Source organism: Epinephelus moara, chromosome 4 (assembly GCF_006386435.1).
Source record: "Epinephelus moara isolate mb chromosome 4, YSFRI_EMoa_1.0, whole genome shotgun sequence".
Taxonomy (NCBI): domain Eukaryota; kingdom Metazoa; phylum Chordata; class Actinopteri; order Perciformes; family Serranidae; genus Epinephelus; species Epinephelus moara.
In genome coordinates, this window is record NC_065509.1 from 732476 (window position 1) to 755152 (window position 22677).

The following is a 22677-nucleotide window of genomic DNA, read 5'->3' on the forward strand; positions in this document are numbered from 1 at the left end:
TATATATATATATACATATATATATATAAAAACATCAATAGGCTTAAAATAACACCTTCTGTTCAGCCCCACTCATTTCTGGTTTAAACTCCACCCATTCTGAGCACAGATACGAATACAGATTATAGAGTGCTCCAGGAATGATGTTTTTCTGAAGGCTAACACGGAAGTTAGCATCGCCCTGGTTCCCTCGGCAAAAACCAATTGGGTTTTTTTCTATCGGATTTTGAATTATTGCAGAAAATTAACGCTGTGGCAAACAAACTTTTATGATAGTTATGTTCAGCACAATAATCTTCACAAATGAACACCAGTTTTATGATTTTTGAAGCCTAAATTCAACCAACAGAAGTAAAAAGCTAACGTTAGGTTATAAACAAAGTACACCAAGTCGCATGACTGGAATGTTGCCTCTACAACCAGGCTTTAAAGCTGTGTTTGGCGTGATAACATTCTCTAGTCTCCTGTCGTAACTTATCAGCAACCGCCTTTTTAAAGACACATAGAGGCTTCAAAATTAACAGTGGGGTATTTACTGTTGTATTTTATATCATGAAACAAAATGTGAAAGTCTCTCAAGCTTGTGTTAACCACCATCTAAACAAAAACCCGTTCAAAAAAACATTGACTTCATTACGAGCAAACCAGGAGTGCAGAAATGCTAACTCATTTCCGGGTTTTAGCACTTATTCCTGGGGCACTCTACACTGTCACACACCAAACAAGTGAGTGTCGTCTAGCTGTTGAACAGGTCACTGTTCCGTGTTTTCCCTCCATCCATGCATTTTATAATATTCAACTCTTTCAGCGGACATAGCATAAACTGTGTCTCCTCGTTCATCCTAAAATGCATGACCCTGGATGTAGATTTCGCCATGTTCTTACTGGCTTCTTCTTCTGTTACACATTTAATGCTATTCAACTTCTGGGTCAAAGCCCGGGGTGGAAACGGTGGAGCATGTGCAGAGCGCCAAGGTCAGTTTGGCTCCAATTGACTGTATACATGCAGGAGGAATCACATTATCTGGGTGTGTTAGTCTGACTTTGAGAAATTCAATGTAGTACAATTTCATTCAAACTAACATGTTCACATGTATTTTTAAAGTCTGGTTTTAGTCAGACTAACACAATAAATCAGTTTTCTCTAATGTCATGTAAACGTTCAGCCTAACCCAATTCTGGTTTAAACTCAGTCTATTCTGTCCTATACTGATATAGATATGTGTAGTTAGTTATAATGTGATGGTTATACAGATACAGTTAATGGTGTACTTACCCCTCCCTAGTGGCAACCCCCTAAATTATTGCTTTGCTGTAATTAGTTCTCACAAATCCCCCCTTCCCTGCTGAACTGATCACCCCTCTTTAAACATCCTCCTTTGTTTCTGTGGCTTTAGCCACTGTTCTCATAAATTCAACCTCCCTCTCTTCTGGGGTGTTAACAACTCCTCATACATGTCATCTTCCGTTTTTCTGTCTGTGGCATTAATCACCCTTCATACAACTGCGCCGCACGACATATATTGCGCAACAGAGGCGATTTCTGGCCTCCGCCTCCTCGCACGCTTTTCTAACCAGACCAGACCAGCCAGCCATTCATCCAGCGTTTGCTGAAACTGCAGCATTCCCACAGAAGCCCTCTGAGAGCAGCGATGTTTTCCTGCAGAGCGGCCTGGCAAAGGTGTGGGCCTGTGGCGCGGAGAGCAGCCTACAGGTTGCCCCGGGATGGTGAGTTTCATCAGCCTGGCATTGTAATAAAATACAACCTCAATTATACGAAGAATTTACTCGTTTTCCCAACCTCCCCGTGCTTAACGTTAAAAGTGACGTGTTCTCTTTGTCATCTATCGCCTCTCCACTTAAATCGGTGGAGTAGTACATTTTGTCCTCGTGTGAATTTCTCTGCATAACCGCATCCCCAAGCTGGAGAATCTGTGGCTTCCCGTGGGATGTGAAGGTCAACTCGTTTTTTTTTTTGCTGAAGCTTGGCTAAAATGTGTTTGTGGTGCATTCTGGTCTCTCTTATTTGAGTGGTGTTATTCGTTAGGACACAAGTGTATGTTTCTCCTCATTGAGATGGGGGCATACTCTGAGCCTCTGAGTATTTTCTAATGACACTAAACACACAGTGCCAGAGTATTACGCAGGGCAGCAGTCTGCCACATCAGATCTGTTAGTTAATCCGTTGTTTGCCAGCTTGTTTCCATACTTTATATACGACACGTGCTCCGGTTCTTACCAGTGTAACGTGGGCTGAACTATTAACACCAATACAAATGAACGAGAGTACAATTTCTCCTTGAAGTTAAGGCCATTGAAAGTATCCTATGATTTTGGCATGTGTACATGTGTGCATGACCTTCACCGGGCTGTGTGTAGCGTGGAAACATGGTTGCCGCTGTCAGTCACGTGGTGTACTCGTGTGACAGTGGTCTAATGTAAAGAGTGCAGCTATACGAGCTATACCTTCAGTTGATGCAGGCGGGCGCCACGAACCGGTCGGTGGCCGCAGCTTCTCTCTTCTTCTCTGATAACCTTACATAACTGAATGATAAATGGAAACACTGGCAACGGTGGGTGTTGGCACATGGGAGCATATGGGTGCTCTGTAATCACTACCCATCATCACTTGTGCTGCTATGGGTTCTACTTGCACCTTGAATGAACCCGCGATCCGAACCAGTCATCATTCCAGCTAACCACTATAGGTGGCTGTTTGTCAGTGTAGGTGGTGGTTGACAACGAGAAAATCGTAATTTAAGGCAAGCTAAGTAAGTGACAATGTAACTAAATAACAAAAGCTTATTCTGGAACTCTCAACTGTGAAAGCAGTAAGTGGACCTTGAGTTTTGCATTCTTTAGCTCATTTTTGGCTACATTTTGCCTCTGAATGGTCAGTTGTCGCAGCCTTTACACTTTTATGGTACATATCTAAAAATCATTTTTCTCCAAAATGCCTGTCCTTCCCAATGTGCAGCCTGCCCCACCTTTATCTGACCTGACTGCTTCAGGCGTCACCTTTTGGCTTCTATGCCCTAACATAAAGTCCATGACTAAAAAAAGACGGTAGCATGACAAGCCTTCCCAGTACGGCTTGTCCTGTGTCTTGCTGCCAGGCACCACTGGGGGCCTCTAAAGAGATTACATCAACATAATGTCCACTATATACCTAAAATCCATTCAGTGATGGGACAGATACACAGCCCTTCTCCACTCCAGTTGTCCCACTTAACCAGAGGATTGTATCATGGTCTAATCCTGTGACTTGTTGACCTGCGTCCCCTCCAGTGGTCATGAATTTTCACCACCTTATCCCACTCACTCGTGCCTTACTTGAGCCGATTAGCCAGTATAAATAACAGGGTGACTGGGAGTGGTGTCAGAACCCTGGGACAATGGATTAGTTCCTGAGAATATGAAGACTTTAATACCCTCAACAGTGGACATGTCAAAACTCCATTGGCCCTAACTTCTCCAAGAAAACTACTAATAAACAATAAGACGACGGACATGCCCCCCTAATATTTAGAACACGTGCACCCCCATCCTTTAAAAACAAAAAAGTAGCAGGGGACTTTTACTTTTTCTCATAGTAAGTTTAGGCCTAGCCAGATTTAAGGATACAACTTTTTGTTTTTGTGTGTGTGTGTGTGTGTGTGTGTGTGTGCGCGTGTGTGTGTGTCTTTTTGGACATCCATCATCTCTAAACCAAACAAATTGTGTTCAGCCACATGTTGTTTGTTGTAAGCATGATTCTTATGTGTTTGTGGAGGGTTTAAGTAAAAGCTGATGTCAAAAGTATTAGAGGAGCTGACCCTGACAGTGTTTTTTTCATTGTAGACAAAATGTGCTTGTTTGTATTTTTATAGTATTCCATCAGGGAAGAAAATGCTCCTCTAAACAGAAACAGATGTTTTGCTTAGTCAAACGCTGCAGGACTAGTTCACCCGAGACTGCAGCAGGGACTTTGCTAAAACTTACTTTGGTATTTAAAGCTCCTTGCAATATGTGTTTGAAACAGGTCAAAACCAAACAAATGTCTTCTCTTTCCAAGGGTGTGGCGTAGAATGCAACACCTTGCAGGTGTCAAAGAAGCACTGATAGGCATATTTTTGGCAATCTAAATCTATCTATTGTGCTAAATCCAATCAGAGTGGGAGGCATCATGGGCCAGTTGAGCACCTTAGTGTTAAAGGGATTGGTGAGAAAACACTTAGAGAAAGAGAGAGCCGAAGCTTAGGGGTTTGTGCAGCACATTATTCCTATCCTGTTGGATCTTTTTAAAGCCACCAGGGTCAATGGCAGTGGGAGCACATAAAGGCAGGGCAGTTGATGTGAATGTAAGGTTGATTGTCCTCTTGAATCATTTGTATTCTTTCACTTTAGTCCTTTCAGAAAATCAGAAAACCTCTAATACATACAAAGGTCAAAGGTGGAAGACCTAATAAGATTAAGGAAAATTTTGATTTACCAAATTGACGGGTGGATGGCACAGTGATGCAGTGGTTAGAATTGTTGCCTCACAGCAAGAGGGTTACTGGTTTGAACCCTGGGGTGGGAGAGTCCTTCTGTGCAGAGTCTGTATATTCTCTCTGTGTCAGCATAGGTTGTCTCTGGGTACTCCACAGTCCAAAGACATGCAGGCTAGGTTAATTGGTGACTCTCAATTGCGTATGAATGGTTATATGTCTCTTTGTATCAGCCCTGTGATAGTCTGGCGACCTGTCCAGGGTGTACCCCGCCCCTTACCCAGTGTCAGCAGAATAGACACCAGCCCCTCTGTGACCCCTAACAGGATAAGCAGTTATGGCGAATGAATGCATGAATAAAATATTGACAGGTTTGAGAGCGCTCTAACATGTGACCTTTTAACCCTTTCCAGTTGTGCAGCGGCGACCGATGTCCTCACTTCCTGGTGGGTCTGGGGAGAACATAGTCTACACCCTGCTGTGTGGTGGAGCTTTTGTCGGTGCCGTGTCATACGTAAGTTGTATTGTGTCTATCACTTTGTCATTTCAGCAACTTCGACATGATACTATGATGATACTAACCTTAAATAGGCTGACAAAGCTAACTTTTTATTAGCTAGCATCTTTTTTCTTTTCTGTGCAGTTTTTCTGCAGCAAGGTGATGTGATGGAGGTGTCTCAGTCACAAACAACAGTGCCTGCATGCAGCTCTGTACAGCTCACTGTTATTGTTTCTGTTTGTGTATGGAAGCATGTAAGAGACATAAGTATTTGGATTTTAACAGCCACTGAGTACTTCATACTGAGATTTAAACACCACTCAAGTCATAGAATTGAAAATATTACTTTGAAAACCATTTATCTAAATATTAAAAATTCAAATAGCAACATCCGGGCTACCCAGGGTAGGATAGGCTGGGTAGCCCGGATGTTGCTATTTGAAATTTTTATGCCCCTGCGCCAGCCATAGCTGTGGCTGGACGCATTATGTTTTAGGGTTGTCTGTCCATCTGTCAGTCCCATTCCCGTGATTTCTCAAGGACACATTGAGAGAATTTCTTCAAATGTGGTACAAATGACTGTTTGAACTTAACGATGAACTGATTAAATTTTGGTGGTCAGAGGTCAAGGTCACTGTGACCTCCTGTCTCATTCTTGTGACCCTGATATCTCAAGAAAGCCTTAAAGCCACCATGTGTAGGAAACGTTGAAATGGTGTATTGAATTCAAACGGATAGCGCACTCTAGTGCCTCACTTTTTCAAACGCGTATTGCAACTACGGTAGCCGCTGTGTACCAGCGCTGGCCTGGCTCTCAATGAAAACGCCGAAGGCGGGGTTATTCCTTGGTAGTGCTATATGTCCCTTGCTGGCGGATGTATTTTCAAGATGGCAGATCGTTATGAAACCCCCCAAACGAATTACCCGCCCAATGTACAAACAAATCTGAAATTCTCCTTTTACAAGAATAAGTCAGATTATTGGTGGAGGTAATAATTCACCAATGATGACATATTTATGAATGCAGACATCGCTTTTTGCCAATAAACAACTGAAAACGCTACACAATGTCCCTTTAAGCTTTTTTTTTTTTTCCAGCTTTTCCACAAACATCCACTTAGACTCAAGAATGAAGTGAATAGAATTTGGGGGTCAAAGGTCACTGTGACCTTGCATTTGTCTCATTCTCATGGAAGCAATCCTCATATTTGGTACAAATCTCCACTTGGACTCAAGAATGAAGTGAATAGAATTTGGTGTGTAAAGGTCACTGTGACCTCACAAAACATGTTTTTGGGCATAACTCAGAATTCATGCGCTAATTGTGACAAAATCTACAATGTGTAATAAGATAAAATTAAGTGATTGCATTTTATATCCAAAAAGTCAAAGGTGAACTTCACTGTGACATCATAATGTTCTCCATAAACTTGAATTTTTGGATCTGACTTGACTGAACAAAATTGAGCAACCTGATTTTATTATTTTTTGAAGCCCTCAACTTGAATTTCTGGATCGGAATTTGTGAACATCAATGAAAATAATATTGTTAAATTTCAAAGAGGTGAATCCAGAACCAAAATTCAGATACATGGTTTTCAAAGTAAAATACATCAATTCTGTGAAATTAGTGGTGTTAACATTTAAAGATTAAGTATTCAATGGCTGTTAAAATTCAAATACTTACATTTTTTATTTGAGTCCGTGTTTATACTATTCTTCCCTGCAATATTTTGAAACACTGACCAAACGGCACAGAATACGTCAATATCTGCTTGATTATACCTGTTTCTGTTCAAGATTAGCACTATTAATGAAGCTCTGCTACCTTGGTGAAAAACACATGGTATTTCTTTCTTCACTAAAACAGCATCCTGCCTGTTCATCAGTGGATAGCTTTTACGGTGAACAGCAACAGAATGGGTTTGCATCAGCAGCAACTTAACACAGCTCCAATACTGTTGAAAGCGATCAGTAAAATCAGGCTGTCTGCAGTCTCACATCAGAGATCGGAGACTGCAGACAGATCACAGGAGTGAGACTAAACTCCAAACCTCAAACATTCAGTTCGAAGCTGCAAAAGAACTGAGAGCTAAACGCAGAGAGACTTTTTTGTAACAAAGAATTCTTCCTAGTCACTGGAATAGTCACATAGCTGTACAGACAGCGAGAAGGACATCACAGGGTGGCAGTACACAAAACCACAGCAAAGCATCACAGCTATCCCCTGCTGGCTTGGCACAATGCAGGTAATGTGGACCAACTCTGGCCCATAGGGAAACCCTACCAGATGTAGAAGGCAGCAGTTCATCACTCAAACCAAACCCTGACTGTCTGAGTCCAACAAATGAGTTAATCATATAAAATTACATAATTTCATTTCAGGAATGAGAAATTAAGAGAATTTTCAGATTTTAGACTCTTTCCTCTCTCCACAGGCATACAACACTGTGACCTCAGACAGCGCCCGGTTCAATAATCGTGTGGCACAAATCAATGCCAGACCAAAGACAGAGTGGGTACCTAAACCATGGCCACCTAAGAGTAAGTTTTCCTCAGCTGCAACTTGAATTTTTTTACCTACTGTACCAGACTAAACTACAGGTGATCAGAGACCAAATCATCTCCACTGGCTCCTGGATTGTATTATATGAAGCTAAAAATAGTTGTTGATAAAACTTTACTCACTTGTTTTGTGTATAGGTACAGTTCAGGTTAGTGTTTGGTCTTCTGGTAGCTGGTTTTATTTTCGATCTGCCTCCAGGTTAGCAAATTATTTTGATTTTAAGTAACAGGCTTTTTTTTAAAAAAAAAAAAAAATTTCTTTAGCCCACAGTGATGGCTGCCTTTGTGGTGGTAAGATGACAAAAGTTTCCAGCAAGGAATATAATTGCCCGTGTCCAGTCATTGTTCAGTAACTTGGCTAAAATGAAACTTTGTTCTTGTCTGGTTTAAGTGCTCCCTGCAAGCCAGTGACTGTACCTGGCCAAAGAACATTTGGCAGATTATGAAGGAAAAGATATGTTGGCTTAATGGGCTTGAAGGAACAGGTTGCCCCAAAATCAAAAATACATTTTTTTTCCTCTTCCCCGTAGTGCTATTTATGAATCCAGTTAGTTTTGGTGTGAGTTGCCGAGTGTTGGAGATATCGACTTTAGAGATGTCTGCATTCATTCCAATATAATGGAACCATGGTGGGTGATGTACTGAATATACTCTGTATCACGGCTTGTTCCTCGTTCGATGTGTAAGATGACTCCATTGAGTATAAATTGTCACGCCTTTTTTTTTTTTTTTAAAGCCACCAGCATGAGCCTCGCTTCAGTGTGTCTGTTCTCTTGCTGTCTCCTATGGCTCGCTCCCCCCTCTCACACACACACACACACACACACACACACACACACGCACGAAGGAAAGACTCCTCTCCCCATCCACACCACTTTCTCCTTAGTGATAGCGTGTGAGCAGACAAAGCATGTATCTTATCTGCAGGGCTCCACACCGCTACATTTAGTTGCATTTTGCAACCATGGAGCACCACTGCAGCTTGCAAATACCATAAATATATAAAGTGGAGAGCTGTTAGTGTGTTTCCAGCTCACAGTGAATAAATCATCATGCTAACAGTGCAGCAGCTTAACTTTCTGCTAACTGCTAATGTCTGTTGACCGGAAGCTTTAAGTTCAAAGCAAAAACATCAACACTTCCTGATCAAGACTAGCGGGGTGCTTGAAAATAAAAGCACCTGCGCTTCTGCTTTGATTTATTTAAACATAACAATGCTTCGTTTAACTGTATTATAACAGTATTTTATTTAACTTTAATATGACAGTAGCTACTATATTCAACCTAATTGCAATCGTAATCATTTGCAGAATATTGAGATGTATATCGTGTGTCACCATATAGCCTAAAATATTGCAGTATTATTTTTAAGCCACATTGCCTAGATGGGGGCAAAACAAAAGTGGGACTAGATGGCACCTGGCTCCCATTGCGCAACTTGCCAAAATACAAGACACAACAGCAGTGTCTCTTTCCAGAAATCATGACCTCGCCACTCAGATAATCCGCAGACCTTGTTGTGAGCAGTTTCATGAGGGAACTATTTTCTTTCTACCAAACTACACTACAACGGTATCTCTGCACAGAAGGAAGTGTGCATCTACTGTTAGCTCACCTAGCACCACTGGAAGATGCCATTAATGTTTACATCTTGCGCTGTCACGAGCCTCTTAACCATTAGTAGATGCACGCTTCCTTCTGCTCAGTGATATGGCTGGCAGGACTAGTTAGGTAGAAAGAAAACAGTTCCTACATGAAACTGTTCACAACTAGGTCTGTGGATTATCTTGAGTAACTGGGTCATTGTTTCTGGAAAGAGACATCACTGCTGAGTTTTTTTTTTTTTATGTGTGTTTTTTTTTTTTTGCCCTCTGAGCACCACAGGCAGATGTTACTATCTAGTTCCATTATATTTGAGAGAAGGCAGACATCTCTTTGGCTAATATCTCCAACACTCGGCAACTCCCACCAAAACAATCTAGATTAATAAATAGTAGAGTTGGGCAGTATCCAAATTTTGTTACTGTTAAACCTTCCCCACATTTTCCCGGGGTATATGGTATTACCGTGACTAATTAAAAATCACTTTGAAGGGCTCAGAGGGAGTCGCCAGAATGTTGGCTTGCGCCTATACCGTTCAGAAACAGAATAGCAAACATTACATAGGCCTAAGAATACTGAAAAATAACAAGAAAACATGTACAACATTAACAACTTTTATTAACAAATACGCAAATGCCACAGTCAACCAAATAAAACAGAATGAAATAACAACAAATTGTCTGTGGGCTACAGTCCACTTCAGTACTCAACACAAATCAATTAAATCAAAACACAGCCCTATAGCATCCAATACTTATAGGCTTATCAAATAATAAAAAGTAACAATAAATAACAAAGGCAGTAATGATAATGTGTGCTATACAGCATATCCTGAGATCGCAACGGGTACTGTCAGATAGTTTATTTTTAGAACCTGTCAACATAAATCAAATTAAAAGCACAGCTCTACAGCATCCAGTACTAGGGCTCTTCAAATAAGAAAAACAGAACAATAAATAACAATGCATTACCGAAAATGGGCATATATAATCCTATCCTGAGAACGCAACGGGAAAGACTGTTCATTGGTTTATTTTTAGAGCCTACCTTCAGTTTGAAAAGTTCAGCCTCTCCGAGCCCAAACTTTCCTCAGAACAGGCTGCTACTCATTGAAAATGAAATAAAAACAAAGTATAATGATAACTAGGCTATAGCAGCATCCTATGATTCAAAACTATTCAAGGTTTTTCGCCAGAAAATCCAGCATGTTTACTTTTTCCGTCTGGAGCACGGCACGTAGTGGCTTGACAACTTTGGCCGCGGTGCTGGGTGGTTCGGGCTGCGCTTCTCCCTCCTTCACTCTGATGGCCACTGGACCTGCTGCTGCTTGCAGAAGTTGTGTGTTTTTTTGGGGGGTTTTTTGGCGACCAACTTTTCTTCCCTCTCACGTCCAAGCTGTCACGTGAAGACGTCACATCCAAAAACTTTATCAAATGTCATCTCCCGACAACAGTTAAGGGCAGTTATCAGAGAAACATTAAAGCCTACTATTAGTTTTAAATTGTAATAGTATTAAATTGAAAACTCAACCACACATACATAGGAGCTGGACAAACACTCATTATTTAGGCATTAAATAAATTATATTTAAGATTATATCAGGCCCCTATAGGCCTATATGGGCGGCAGATTTTTTAATGATGGTAATGAAACTGATACCGTTGCTATTTTTAGATACCGCGGCATACCTTATTGTCGTATTATCACCCACCCCTAATAAATAGCACTGCAGCTAAGAGGAAAAATACAGATTTTTGATTTTATGGTTAACTGTCAAAAACAAAATGTTCCACACAAGGTAATCCTACTGCCTGAATGAATGACAGTGAGACGGTTTTACCATCTAATAACCAATACCCCATGTGGAGAACAAAACGACTGTCTTGTTCTGCACCATGTACAGTAAGAGGCTTAATGGATCATACTGTGGACAGCTCCTGGTGCTGAAATGAGGGCTAACAGGGGATAAAAGTCAAAACATTTCATTGGACTAAGCAAAACTGTATTGTCTTTAATTGAAACACAAATTGATTTATTTGACCACAAATACAAACAATGACTAAATTGTATTGTTTGATAACAGAAATGAGCATCGGTGCATATTGAGAAGATAAACAGCACTGTGACCAGTCTTCTTTAGCTCCTGTTTTCTTTATCAGTGTTCTCTCTGTAATTTTTGAGAGTTAATCAAGAAATGCAGACACTGACTGTAGCTGTGCTTAATGTCAGACTGTTGTGTCACAATGTAAATCTAGGTTTATGACAGGGACTAAAGGTCTAAGCTGAGTTACCGATAACAATAGGACTTGCACTAAAACAATGTTGAGGATAATTATAGTAAGCCCTCATTTATGCCTGCGGCTGCTCTGCCTTACTGTGAGCAAACAGATTGAGTTCACCCCCAAGCAAAGGATTGTGGGACAGTCTCAGATTATCTCCTGCTTATTTCAGCAGCAAGTGAACTTCACTGACACAACACACAAATGTAGAGACTGAGCATAGCTGCCCAGCTCAGTCTGCTGGTAGAGAGCCATCCTGTTAGAGAGACACACACACACACACACACACACACACACACACACACACACACACACACACACACACACACACAGAGCCATGTTGCTAGCTGACCTACATGTGTATTTTTACCACTGCTGCTAAAGTGCTTTCAAATCAGTTTAGATGTTTGGAAGCCAATTAGAACAATCTGGACTATTGTCAGAGTGCTTTATCAGTTAGGTCTTCTTGGAAATTGTATAATCCGTTTGACTAAATCAATTTGGGATTTGAAAAAATTGTGATGGATATTTTTCTGAAATGTTATAGACCAAACCATTGATATTCAATATAAACTAAGCACAAAAAGTAAGGAAATTTGTGTTTGGTAGGTTATTTCCTTGGAGGATAGAGTTCGGTCCCAGACTGTGGAGATATGGGATTACCACTGGTTTCAGAATTTCATCTCGATGTCTCTCTGCATTGAGATTGCCTCCAATGATGACAAGCCTCATTTTTCCAGTGAGGGAGATGCTGCCCCACACCATCACACTGCCTCCTCCAAAAGATGTTACTCTATCGGTGCAGCAAGCAGCAAAGCGTTGTCCACGTCTTCTTCACACTTTGACCATACGATTCAACTGCCATAGGTAGAATCTGGACTCATCGCTGAACATAACGTTCCTCCACATGTTCAGGTTCCAGTGCACGTGTTGCTGACACCAGCGCAAACGGGCCTGACCATGAAGGGCAGTCATGGCAAGCCTCTTGGCAGCCCTATGACACTGGAGATTGGCTGCGTGCAGTCTCTTCCGGATTGTCTGGACAGAGAGCTGTCTGCCATATCGTCCTGCAAACCTTGACTGCAAATCTGTAGAAGACTGCCTACGGTTCCTAAGTGCTGACAGGATGAGGAAACTGTCTTCTTGGGGTGCCCACTTCGCGGCCTGACTCTGACATCCCCCGTTATATGGAACTTGGCCTTCAGTTTGCAGATGGTACTTGGGCTCACTCCAAATAATGCCACAACTTGGTTTTGCGGAACATCAGCTTGAAGTTGCCCTATTGCACGCGCCCTATCCAGATCAGTCAAAGGTGGCATGCCAATTCTTGGAGCAGACACCAACTGACCACTGTAGCAGGGCCCACCTGACTGATTGTCAGCACCTGAGGGTACCAGAAGCTCAAAACAAGAGTCAATAGCAACAGCAAGAAAAAGCCGATTGGCATTGGCAGAGAAGATTTGGCTAATTTTGTATGGGCGCAACCCACATACTCAGCTCTGCTGCTCATCCCACAAATGCATGTTCCTTACAAATGTGGCACCATTTAGAAGGGAAATAAACAGGCTTTCCAACGGTATAAGATTTATTGCCAAGAAGCATTGTTACAAGAAAAAAATAATCTACAAATGTCCTTACTTTGTGCTTAGGTTATATTCAATAGATAAATCTACAATTGTCAGAAACTGCAACCCTAATTAGACAGGGAATTACAGTTGGCAGAAAACTGCTGCTGCATTGAGTGTGGACATCTTGACCTTGGTTTTGAAAAAACAAATCAAGGTCCTCTTACAACTATTTTATTATTTATTTATTTATTTTTGAGTTTTTAACCACAGATGATCTTTATAGCAGATGGAGTTTACTCCATTTTCATGGAGAAGATGAGATGGTGAAAGTGGTGTTACTGAGTGTAGGGTCCTACACTCAGTAACACCACTTAGCCATAATCATTGGCTGAGTACAACCAACTGCTGTAGGGAGCACTTTAACTAGAAAACAGACAAATTTCATTTTGTTATGTCATCTTACTAACAGAACTGATGTTAATTGGTAACAGCTGATAAAACCTGGCTGTGATGGTTGTCATTTTAAGCTATGAAAGCAACGGTCAGCACAGGCTAAAAGGAACCCTGCTGAATGCTTTGGACACTGCTCTTTGCTAATGCTAATTACAATTGTAGGTCAGTGCATTCATCCCTTTTACCTACCTCAGTTTCTGAACTCAGCCACACTCACTGATGCATCCAAACAGTAAAAGAAAAATAGTAATTGAAAGAAGTGCTGCAACACCAGCAGGCTGAGAAGGACAAAACACAGAAGAGCACTGTAAAGAAACAAAGTAGACTGTGGTAAAGGAACACTGCAGAGTACAGTAAAGAAACAGGTAGAGTGCAGTGAAGAAAGACAGTAGAAAGCAGTAAAGAAACACAATAGAGCAAGAAACAAAACAAAAAAACAACAACAAACAAAATGATAACATGAGTCAGTCTTTACTTTTGAGTACATCTGGAATTCCCTGTTCTATAGCCCCTCACCTCCCTGACACAAACTAATTTCCTCTAAACACAAACATCCTCTGATCCAGCACACACGACTCTGTGTATTATGTTTGAATATGATATCAGTGTTTGTGATCACTGATAGCTGGCTTTTTGTTTGTTCTGGCTGGCGGACTCTTAACTGCCCATGTTCTGTTGTAGATAGATGAGATACGTTAGAGATACTGAATAGAGCAAATATACCAACTGACAGTGTACTCATACCATCACTGTGTACAGGCACTAATGCATAGGAGATAAATCCCCTGTAAACTACTTGTGCTTCTGCAGAGTCAGGCTCACTGCTGCTATCAAGATGACTTATTTCATGTAGTTTTCTATCACATACAGTAAGAAACAATCCCATTGGGCTGAGTGTTAAAAATTCCAGTTAGTTCCACAGAATGAATATTAATGATTTCAAAGACTCTTTTGTTCACTATCAAACCACATATCCCAGTTTCACACAAGCATCTTTAAAATATAATCGGCAGAAGTTAACGGAGTGCATTCATGCTCCCCAAAAGATAAATCTTGTGGGATATATAGCAAATAAAATCTCCATTTAACTATTAATATTCTTTAAGAAAAAGCACATTTACAAGGGTAAAATGGTGTGACCAGCATGTTAAATGCAAACCAATTTATTGAAATGTGTATCAAATATCCTTGTCCAGACACCTCCTTCCTTTTGCTAAACCCTGCATTTTTTTTACTGCTCATCTGTTGCCACTGTGGCTGCAGCTTGTTTCTATGTGAAACTTACACTGATGTTTCTGTTTTCTTACAGGCAGGGATGAAGAAGAGGGTAAGTTGTTTCATCACAGATATTAAGCATTCATTATCACTGCCTGAATGCTCACTGAAATGTTGTCCTGAGTTTAAGGAAATGTTGGCATGGGCTTGATTGTGCTTTTAATAATTTCACTATCCTGATTCCAACATTAGTTGCACCGAAAGCTCACGATCACACAAATCACTGTATGTTTTTACCACTCATAGTTCCAAAATTACACAGTCGAGAGTGAAAAAGTTAAGGTAGCTACACATAAAATGGGAATGATGTGATTGTAGCAGCAGACAGTCACATCCAACAAAGACAAATGCAGTCTGAAAGATGACAACCTATTTTAAGATTACAGTGCTATATCATGTCAGGTAAAGCTAACAGGGGGAACTGTAAATTCTTAAAGCTGCATACTGCCACTGTAGAGATGGGGGTAGTCAGAGCACAGCAGAATATTTAAAAACTTGACTTGCAAGTAACTCTAGTGGGGTCCAAGCAACCGACACAATTAATATGTATCAAAGGGTCACTGACCTGGAGTCAGGAGAAGACTGGGGCATCGCTTAATATGGCTCAAACAGTTGTTGTAACGCATGTTTATGCATTCATGGAAAGTCTCAGACAACATAAAAACGTAAGATGAAATTTAAATAAATGCCTCGTGGAACCAGATTGAAATGAAGTAGGAAGAAATCTGGAACATCAAAAAAGCAAGGGTGTACGAACAAATGTTTTACCTGTCTATGCAGACCTCTCTTCCGTAGTGGAATTAACATCATAGTATGCATGCATACTCTTATTGTGATGGCCCACCAGCAGAAGGAGACAAAAAATACAATACTGTTCAGTGTATGCTATATTCATTAATTGTGCTAAATACGAAAAAGCATGTTGGCCAATACCGATGTTTTACGAATATTATCAGCATGTTGGTCAATCCATTTTAAAACCAATATCAATTGATACCGATGACATGGCAATATTATATATACCTACTTGAAAAGGTTGGCGTTATATTTGTGCGTGTCCTTGTGGGCTTTTTATTTGAGACATGCATGACTACTCAGCCTTGCAAACAGTTTGCGAGTTGCTTTGTGTACAACATATCCATGAAAACACACAGAGCTGATCGTAAATGGACAAGAGGCCGTGTGTTGTAAACTGTGGAAAACCCTCCAGTTGAGATGTATATTTTTAATGTGCTGTAAACATCTCCAAAGAATGGAAAGTCCAAACGAAATATGCTGTTTCCATGACCCGCATCAAATTCAGAATATTGTCATTTGGAATGATAGTGGAATATTAATGGGCATGTAAACTAGGGCTGCCACGATTAGTCGACTAATCGATGACTAATCGACTATTAAAATAATCGGTGACTATTTTAGTAGTCGACTAATCGGTTTGAGTCATTTTTCATAGAAAAGTACTATAAAAGTACCCCAAAATACTCTTACTGCAGCTTCTTACGTTCAGATATTGGCAGCTTTACACACTCTCCCGTGACAGTGAACTAAAACCCTTTCGCTTGAGTATGAAACAGGACATTAGATGACGTAATTTTGGGGTTTGGGCGAAACAGACCAACATTTTTCAACATTTTAACACATTTTCCGATGAAATGATTAGTCGACTAATCGAAGAAATAATCGACAGATTAGTCGACAATGAAAATAATCGTTAGTGGCAGCCCTAATGTAAACATACACAAAGATACTACACTACTCTCCTCCCATTTTAGAATTTGTGCCGAGGGCTGAAATCTATACTAGTACACCATTAGTGTCAAAATCTAATTGGCAGATTGCAGTGAAAATTGCTTCCTGCTCTCCAGAGAATAACGTGCTTCCATCTTGGACAAAAGTGTTCCTGTAGTGACACCATCAGGACAATACAGAGGGTGATTAGGGTAAAAACAAAACCTCCTTCCAATTTGTCAGCAGGTTGTCCAAAGATATTTCACAAATGCCAAACAAATATCACAATTTATTGTAATTGTAAAATTACCTAAAAACTTCCACTTCATTTTAAAAGTAAAGGATTTTCATCTACATCAGTGCTAACTGTGCTGCAAACTTAAGAGCTCCCCTAAAGCTGATATTATATATGACTCAGATTGCCCTATTTGACTTTCCTCAATCAAAAAGTGTGCATTTGACACACACTGAATGGTTAATATTTGGCTCGGACAGATTACACAAAATACAGGGACAATAATGGATTCTACTGATGGTGAACTCGTTTTTTGTTTTTTTTATATATAACAAAAGAACAGCAAAGCAGGGTTAGTAGAAGAGTTAAAACAAAAAGAAAATGAGGAGGAAACTCCTTTTCCACCAATATTGCATGGGTTCTGTTCTGGTTTCCACACCTAATTTTGAACTGTTCGGAGCATTCTGAATCCAAAAAATTGTAAAGAGCAGGGGTTTTTTTACCTAATGTGTAAACCCTGACAACATCAGTGGATGTGTCATATTCTACAGGTTGGAAAGAGGATGGAGTCTTGTGTAAACATCTTATCATTAATCGTTGAGTCCGTGCTTGTTAAATGAGAACAAATATTTCTAATAACAGAACAAAGGCTCGCAGATAATTAATGTGATACTCCATTTTGCTAATACTGTTTACTTCTGATCCTTTTATTAATTGTTCTGCCCAAAACTGACGGACAGTCAGGCTTGTTTGCTAGATAGCACCAAGGTTCCAAGAAACCTGAACAGAACCAGTTCAAGAACCAGAGCTAATTTGGTGGAAAATGGGTATGAATTGTCTTAAACTTCACAACATCAACTGGGAGGTTCTGTGATTTGTTAAGGAGCAGAATACATGTAACAATTACACATACATGTAAATGGTGCAGAGGATTGCCCCTGAGACACATATTGCGCATCACAATCATTTACAGCATCCTGAGTAGCTAAGCTTTGGCTGTAGCCATATTTGTAATTCATCCTACCCTGAAGTTGTACATTTTATCTCCAACTTCAGAGGAGTAATTTCTAGTTTGGAAACATGTATTGGCTGCACTTGTCTTCCTATCTGACCTGAGTCTTGCCTCTCTGAATTTTATCTTCCTTGCCAAAAGGCTTTAGTCACCAAACCAGTCCCCTCCTTTGATCCCACTCGATCCCACTCAATCCCTCTTTTCTCTCACTCTTCATTGTGTTCTTTATTCCTGTTGTGGGGAAGGGCTTTAGATAAATAAGGTCTTGTGTTTTCTTCCAAACTTGAGTCAATTTGAAGACATCTCTGCTCCAAGTGAGACAAACTGTCATATGTGCTAATGACAAAAGCTTCTTCTCAGAGCGCTCACCATCGACATCACCAGTGCATCTTTAAAGCAGCCCATACCCATTTTTTGCCATTTCACATGCCAAGCTTCTGTGGGTGGTTTCTAGACTGACAATGACTTTGGTGTGTAAATTAAATCTGGCTTTAAAAAAAAAAAAAAATTAGACCTCTTCTTCCCATTTCTCTAACTCTTTGTGTCTTTACTCTTTTCAGTGTAATGGTAAAGCTAAGGTCCTCTGTGGCCGCATGGATATTCGTCCTAGAACTGGACTCTTTGGATCTGAACAGGAAAACAAAATCCCTCTCTCCTCCTTCCTCCCTTCCTGTACTGCTAAGAAAGAGAGTGCTCTACTCAGCTTTAAACCTCGGGACAGTTCTGTGGAGGATATTGATTCTGTGCTCCTTTCTTCAGTTTTTGCCTCTTGCTGCTAAATGTTAATGTGTAACTGTGAAGAGGATAAATGGACTTGACAGAAGTATCCAAAACCACTTGACAGATTTTTTTTTTTTTTTTTTTTTTATCAGTAGACTATATCTTAGTTTGAATGTTAAAAGATTACTTTGTTTTTGTGGGACATTAGCCAGTTGATTAACATAACTATTGAGCAAAGCTATCCATGCTACCACATTAGCATGCACTGTTGTGAGTGATGGTATTCCATTAGCACCATCTCAAGGGCTGTTTGAGCTGATGTAGCCAGGTTTACATTTAGCACTATTCCAGGTGAACATACAGTGTATGTATCTGCTGGTCAGTGATATATATTTACCTCATTTGCAGTCTCAATGGCCACTTAAAAAATAATTCATATATATTATTCTTCAGTGAGACTTAATATTTGTAAAGCTTTCACAGTTAACCGCAACTCCAAAGGTGCATTATGATAAGAACTGAGTTTGAAATGATGTTGCATGCAGCACTAGCTGTGGATGCTAAAGTTGATGCTTTTCAGAAACCTAATAATACAATCAACACCTCAGATAACTTCCTTTTTTGGATTCTTTGTCAATTTTTAATGGCTCTGCTAACTATGGCACAGTGTTTTAAAATCAAATGTAACAAAGAAGGTTTTGAATTTGCTACAGCTCAAACTTTTTGCTTCCCCATAGCAATGGGAGCTGAGACGCAAAAAACATTTCTCAGAATCAAACTTGAAACAGTTGAAACTGATGGCCTTTACCTCAACTTGTGGTCGGTATTGTTTCATTATACAGGGGTCTAAAGTGTTTTTAGGGTTTAAGAACATTGGAGGTATCGTTAGCAGAAACCTTTCAAATGGAAAATTACAGTGGGGAAAAATACTCCTGGAAACAGCAGAAGTACGAATGTGCTAGCTGGCTATTATCACTCCCAATAGTTAATGCTCAAGTGTTGAGCACTAGAGTTAAAGTTAAAGTTGACTCCTGGGCCAGTCTCCCACAACTTGGTGTATATGTGTTAATCGTTACTGTAGAGCAAATGGTGGAGGGATGTCTCAAAGATTAAAGACGCACAACCTACCTGGCTGTCTCACTGTCAGACTTACCTTCAGAGTTCCAGATAATACATAGCTTGTTAACTGGATGGTAAGAACCAAAATTCAACTTCACCCCCTCTACCCCACACCCTTAACCCACCCCTCTCCCTCCCTTCCTGTTCCCCTCTCTTCTCTGGTCTGTCATGATCCTCCCTGTCTTTGAGTTTGCATGCAGTTTATGTGATGATGGTGTTGCCTTTAGTATTCACTGAAGTAGTAAGTTTAGAAGTTGTACATCTGGATCAGCCTGCTGGGAAAATACGATCAGCTGTCAGTAGCTATGTTTCCATCCAACTGTCCACCTGTCTCATTTTCCCAAAGCTGTTACACACAGTGCAAGTTCAGGAGAGTGGCACTGCTGCATTATTTTACATTAAAAACAGCGAAGGCCTCGGCAACAACTGCTCGCTGTCTGAAAGTACCTGACATTTGACAAATCTGAGCAGATCGGCACATTTGTCATCTACATTGTAGAGTTGTCACTTTAAAAAAAAAAAAAAAGTTTGAATGAATTAGAACAAACTAATAACTGTATCTGCAAGTTGCTCCAGTGCTCCATAGTTGCAAAACGTGACTACATAGTCGTGGTCTGGGGCCCTGCAGATACAAAGACACATGCTTCTTCTGCTCATGCTATTGTTAATCTCAGTAAGTTAAACTGTTGGCGTGGCGCCATTTAACATGAGGATTTAGTCACTGAGCTGGAAACAAACCAACTGCTCTCCAGTTCATATATTAATGATTATTGCAAGTTGCACTGGTGCTCCATGGTCGCAAAATGTGACAAAATAGTCATGGTCTGGAGCCTTGCAGATTCAAACATGTGCTTTGCCTGTTCACACATTATTGTGCATCAGTGTGTGACGCTTTGTTTGTGAGTCTCTCTCTCTTGCTGCTGGACTGCAGTTCAATTTCGGTTGTCATATGTCATCAAAGGGGTGGAATGTGACATGGAAATATGTCCCAAAGCGAGACTGTCATGAAAAAAAAAATTAGTGTAGTCATCTTGCAGATGATTTCTCAGAACACTCAGTATGGAGTGTGCCTCTGGGAAAACGTCCATTTTGAGGGCCTTGTAGCCCAAACGCTTTGCCCTGCCCCTCTGTCCCAACAAGAATCAATACGCCCTACCCCTAGACGGGAATGAGCAAAATGGTGGGCTAAATAGTAGGGGCACGGGGCTTATTGGGGTTGAGCCTTAGATGGTGAATTTTCACCTTGTAACAATTACTCAATCCTAAAGATCAAAAACTATGCTGTTTTTTTTTCCTGCAGACTGTAAATTGAATGATTTTTTAATTTAACAAGATAATGACTGGTCAAATATTTGTTCCCACATTAAAGTGAAATTTGAATTTGTAATAAAAAGTGACAGCTACTACAACAGTAGTAGTACAACAGGTATTATAAAACATTTTATCAAATTTTCTCTCTCTCTGTGTGTATGGTTTAAAGGCCCAGACACACCAAACAGACATCAAACAAGTAGTGGCGACGTAAGCCGACTGTTGTGTCACCTCATGTCGCCCGTGTCTCGGCCAAAAAGTGTCACCTGAACGTACCACAAAGACTACTGCCAACCAGCTCATTCTGTGAGACGAAAAACTCTCCACACCAGCAGGCGGTGGTAGTCTGAAGTTGACATTCAAAAAGAAAAAACGGAAGAGTGACAGGATGGTAGTTGGCCACTAACAACATACCACATGTAAGAACAAAGGATATGAACAATAATACAAACAATTACAGACATTTCCCGCTAAAGAGCTCAATACCTAATAAGTTTATTTTGATCTTAGGCCATTTTGACTTGAGGTGTCTTGTTAGCTCTCTGCAGTGCAGTTTCTCATGAGCTTTCAAACAGTGTGATTTCACTTACAGACGGGCTCCACTGGTTTCAACGCCAACTCATCACGCTGAATAGGCCGAATACAGCAGACAAGGGCCAAATAGTTCCAATGGTGCTGGACACACCGCAAACACAAAGGCAACGGATGCTTGATGTGTCAGGGCTCTGGCACAGCTTGAATGGAAACCCAGCTACAGACAATATATAAAAAATATTGTTTAATGCTGTTTTTAATCAAAACGTCTCACATTTAAAGAGTGATGTTTTGCTTGGTTTATGCTCTTAAATGCAGCATTTCCAAACTGCATGTGTCTGTAGAGAACACACAGTGGCTGCACCAGTGGTTAATATTGATTAGGACGGGTTGCTGACTGCTGGCTGCTCACTGTTAGCCCCATGAATCAAACCAATGCTCTGGCTGATCCACTCCTTCTGGTTCTTGTGTTCTAGCAGGAGAGGAGGAGGAAGAAGTGGCAGCTGAGGAAGCCAGTGGAGAGGCTGAGGTTGGCGAAGAGGAGGCTGGGGAAGTTGCTAATGGCGAGGCTGAGACTGTAGAGGAGGCAGTCGCAGAGGCAGTTGCCGAGGCCGCTGAGGTTGTTGCTGAGGTGGCAGAGGGCATTGCCGAGGCTGCGCACGAAGTGGAGACAGTCGCAGAGGAAGTGGCTCAAGCGGCCGAAGCTGTTGAGGAGGCTGCTGAGGCTGTTGCAGAACCGGCCGCTGTCGCTGCTGAGGAACCCGAAAGCAACGGTACGACCTCTTCACCTGAGGACGAGGCAGCTGCCTCTGAGGCCTGAGGTGTCACACTTTCACTACAGGGAGACGCACACACACTTCCTATCTAACTATCCTTAAACCACTTTAATTAAAGAGCCGCTGATAGCAGGTCCTTTTCTTCCCTCACAACACTGGGATCAATAAAACTGGTAACTTACAGTCACTGTCTAGATCCACTAGAGGTTAGGTGCTTCTCCTCAGGTGCCGGGGTTCACCTCTTATTCAGCACTCATATCTTCCTGACAATGTATAGTTTCTCTTTTATTTATTGGAGTGGGTTGAGAGGGTTATTAATGTGTGAACTGAGCGTTTCTTTATGTAAGGGTGACTTAAGATTTTTTGTTTTGGTGTGCAGCGTAGATCACTGTATGAGATGTCTATATTTGTTCAGATTATTATGGGAGCTAGAGATATCAAAGCCAGCAAAGAGATCTCCTCAGCAGGCTCCTCTTGATTTACAGCTGCACACCAGAGTGAGACATTTCCAAAGTGTCAGTTAGGTCTCTCA

At 40.8% G+C, this 22677-nt stretch overlaps 1 protein-coding gene across 15 annotated transcripts in view; it reads left to right on the forward strand.

Annotated features, from left to right (window-relative positions):
- Positions 1 to 1529: 1529 nt before the first annotated feature.
- The window catches only part of mgarpa (mitochondria localized glutamic acid rich protein a), a 28370-nt gene continuing 7222 nt past the window's right edge, over positions 1530 to 22677 (forward strand). For 8 of the 15 annotated variants that reach the window (XM_050041907.1, XM_050041913.1, XM_050041912.1 and 5 more), the window contains exons 1-5: positions 1531 to 1728; positions 4883 to 4983; positions 7407 to 7512; positions 14745 to 14762; positions 21846 to 22142. In XM_050041907.1, coding sequence (XP_049897864.1) covers positions 1653 to 1728; positions 4883 to 4983; positions 7407 to 7512; positions 14745 to 14762; positions 21846 to 22142 — 598 coding nt within the window. In that variant the 5' untranslated portion in view covers positions 1531 to 1652. Of the gene's footprint in view, positions 1729 to 4882; positions 4984 to 7406; positions 7513 to 14744; positions 14763 to 18245; positions 19531 to 21845; positions 22143 to 22677 lie in introns of those variants that run through there. The other 7 variants (XM_050041905.1, XM_050041909.1, XM_050041908.1 and 4 more) reach the window with 4 other exon arrangements.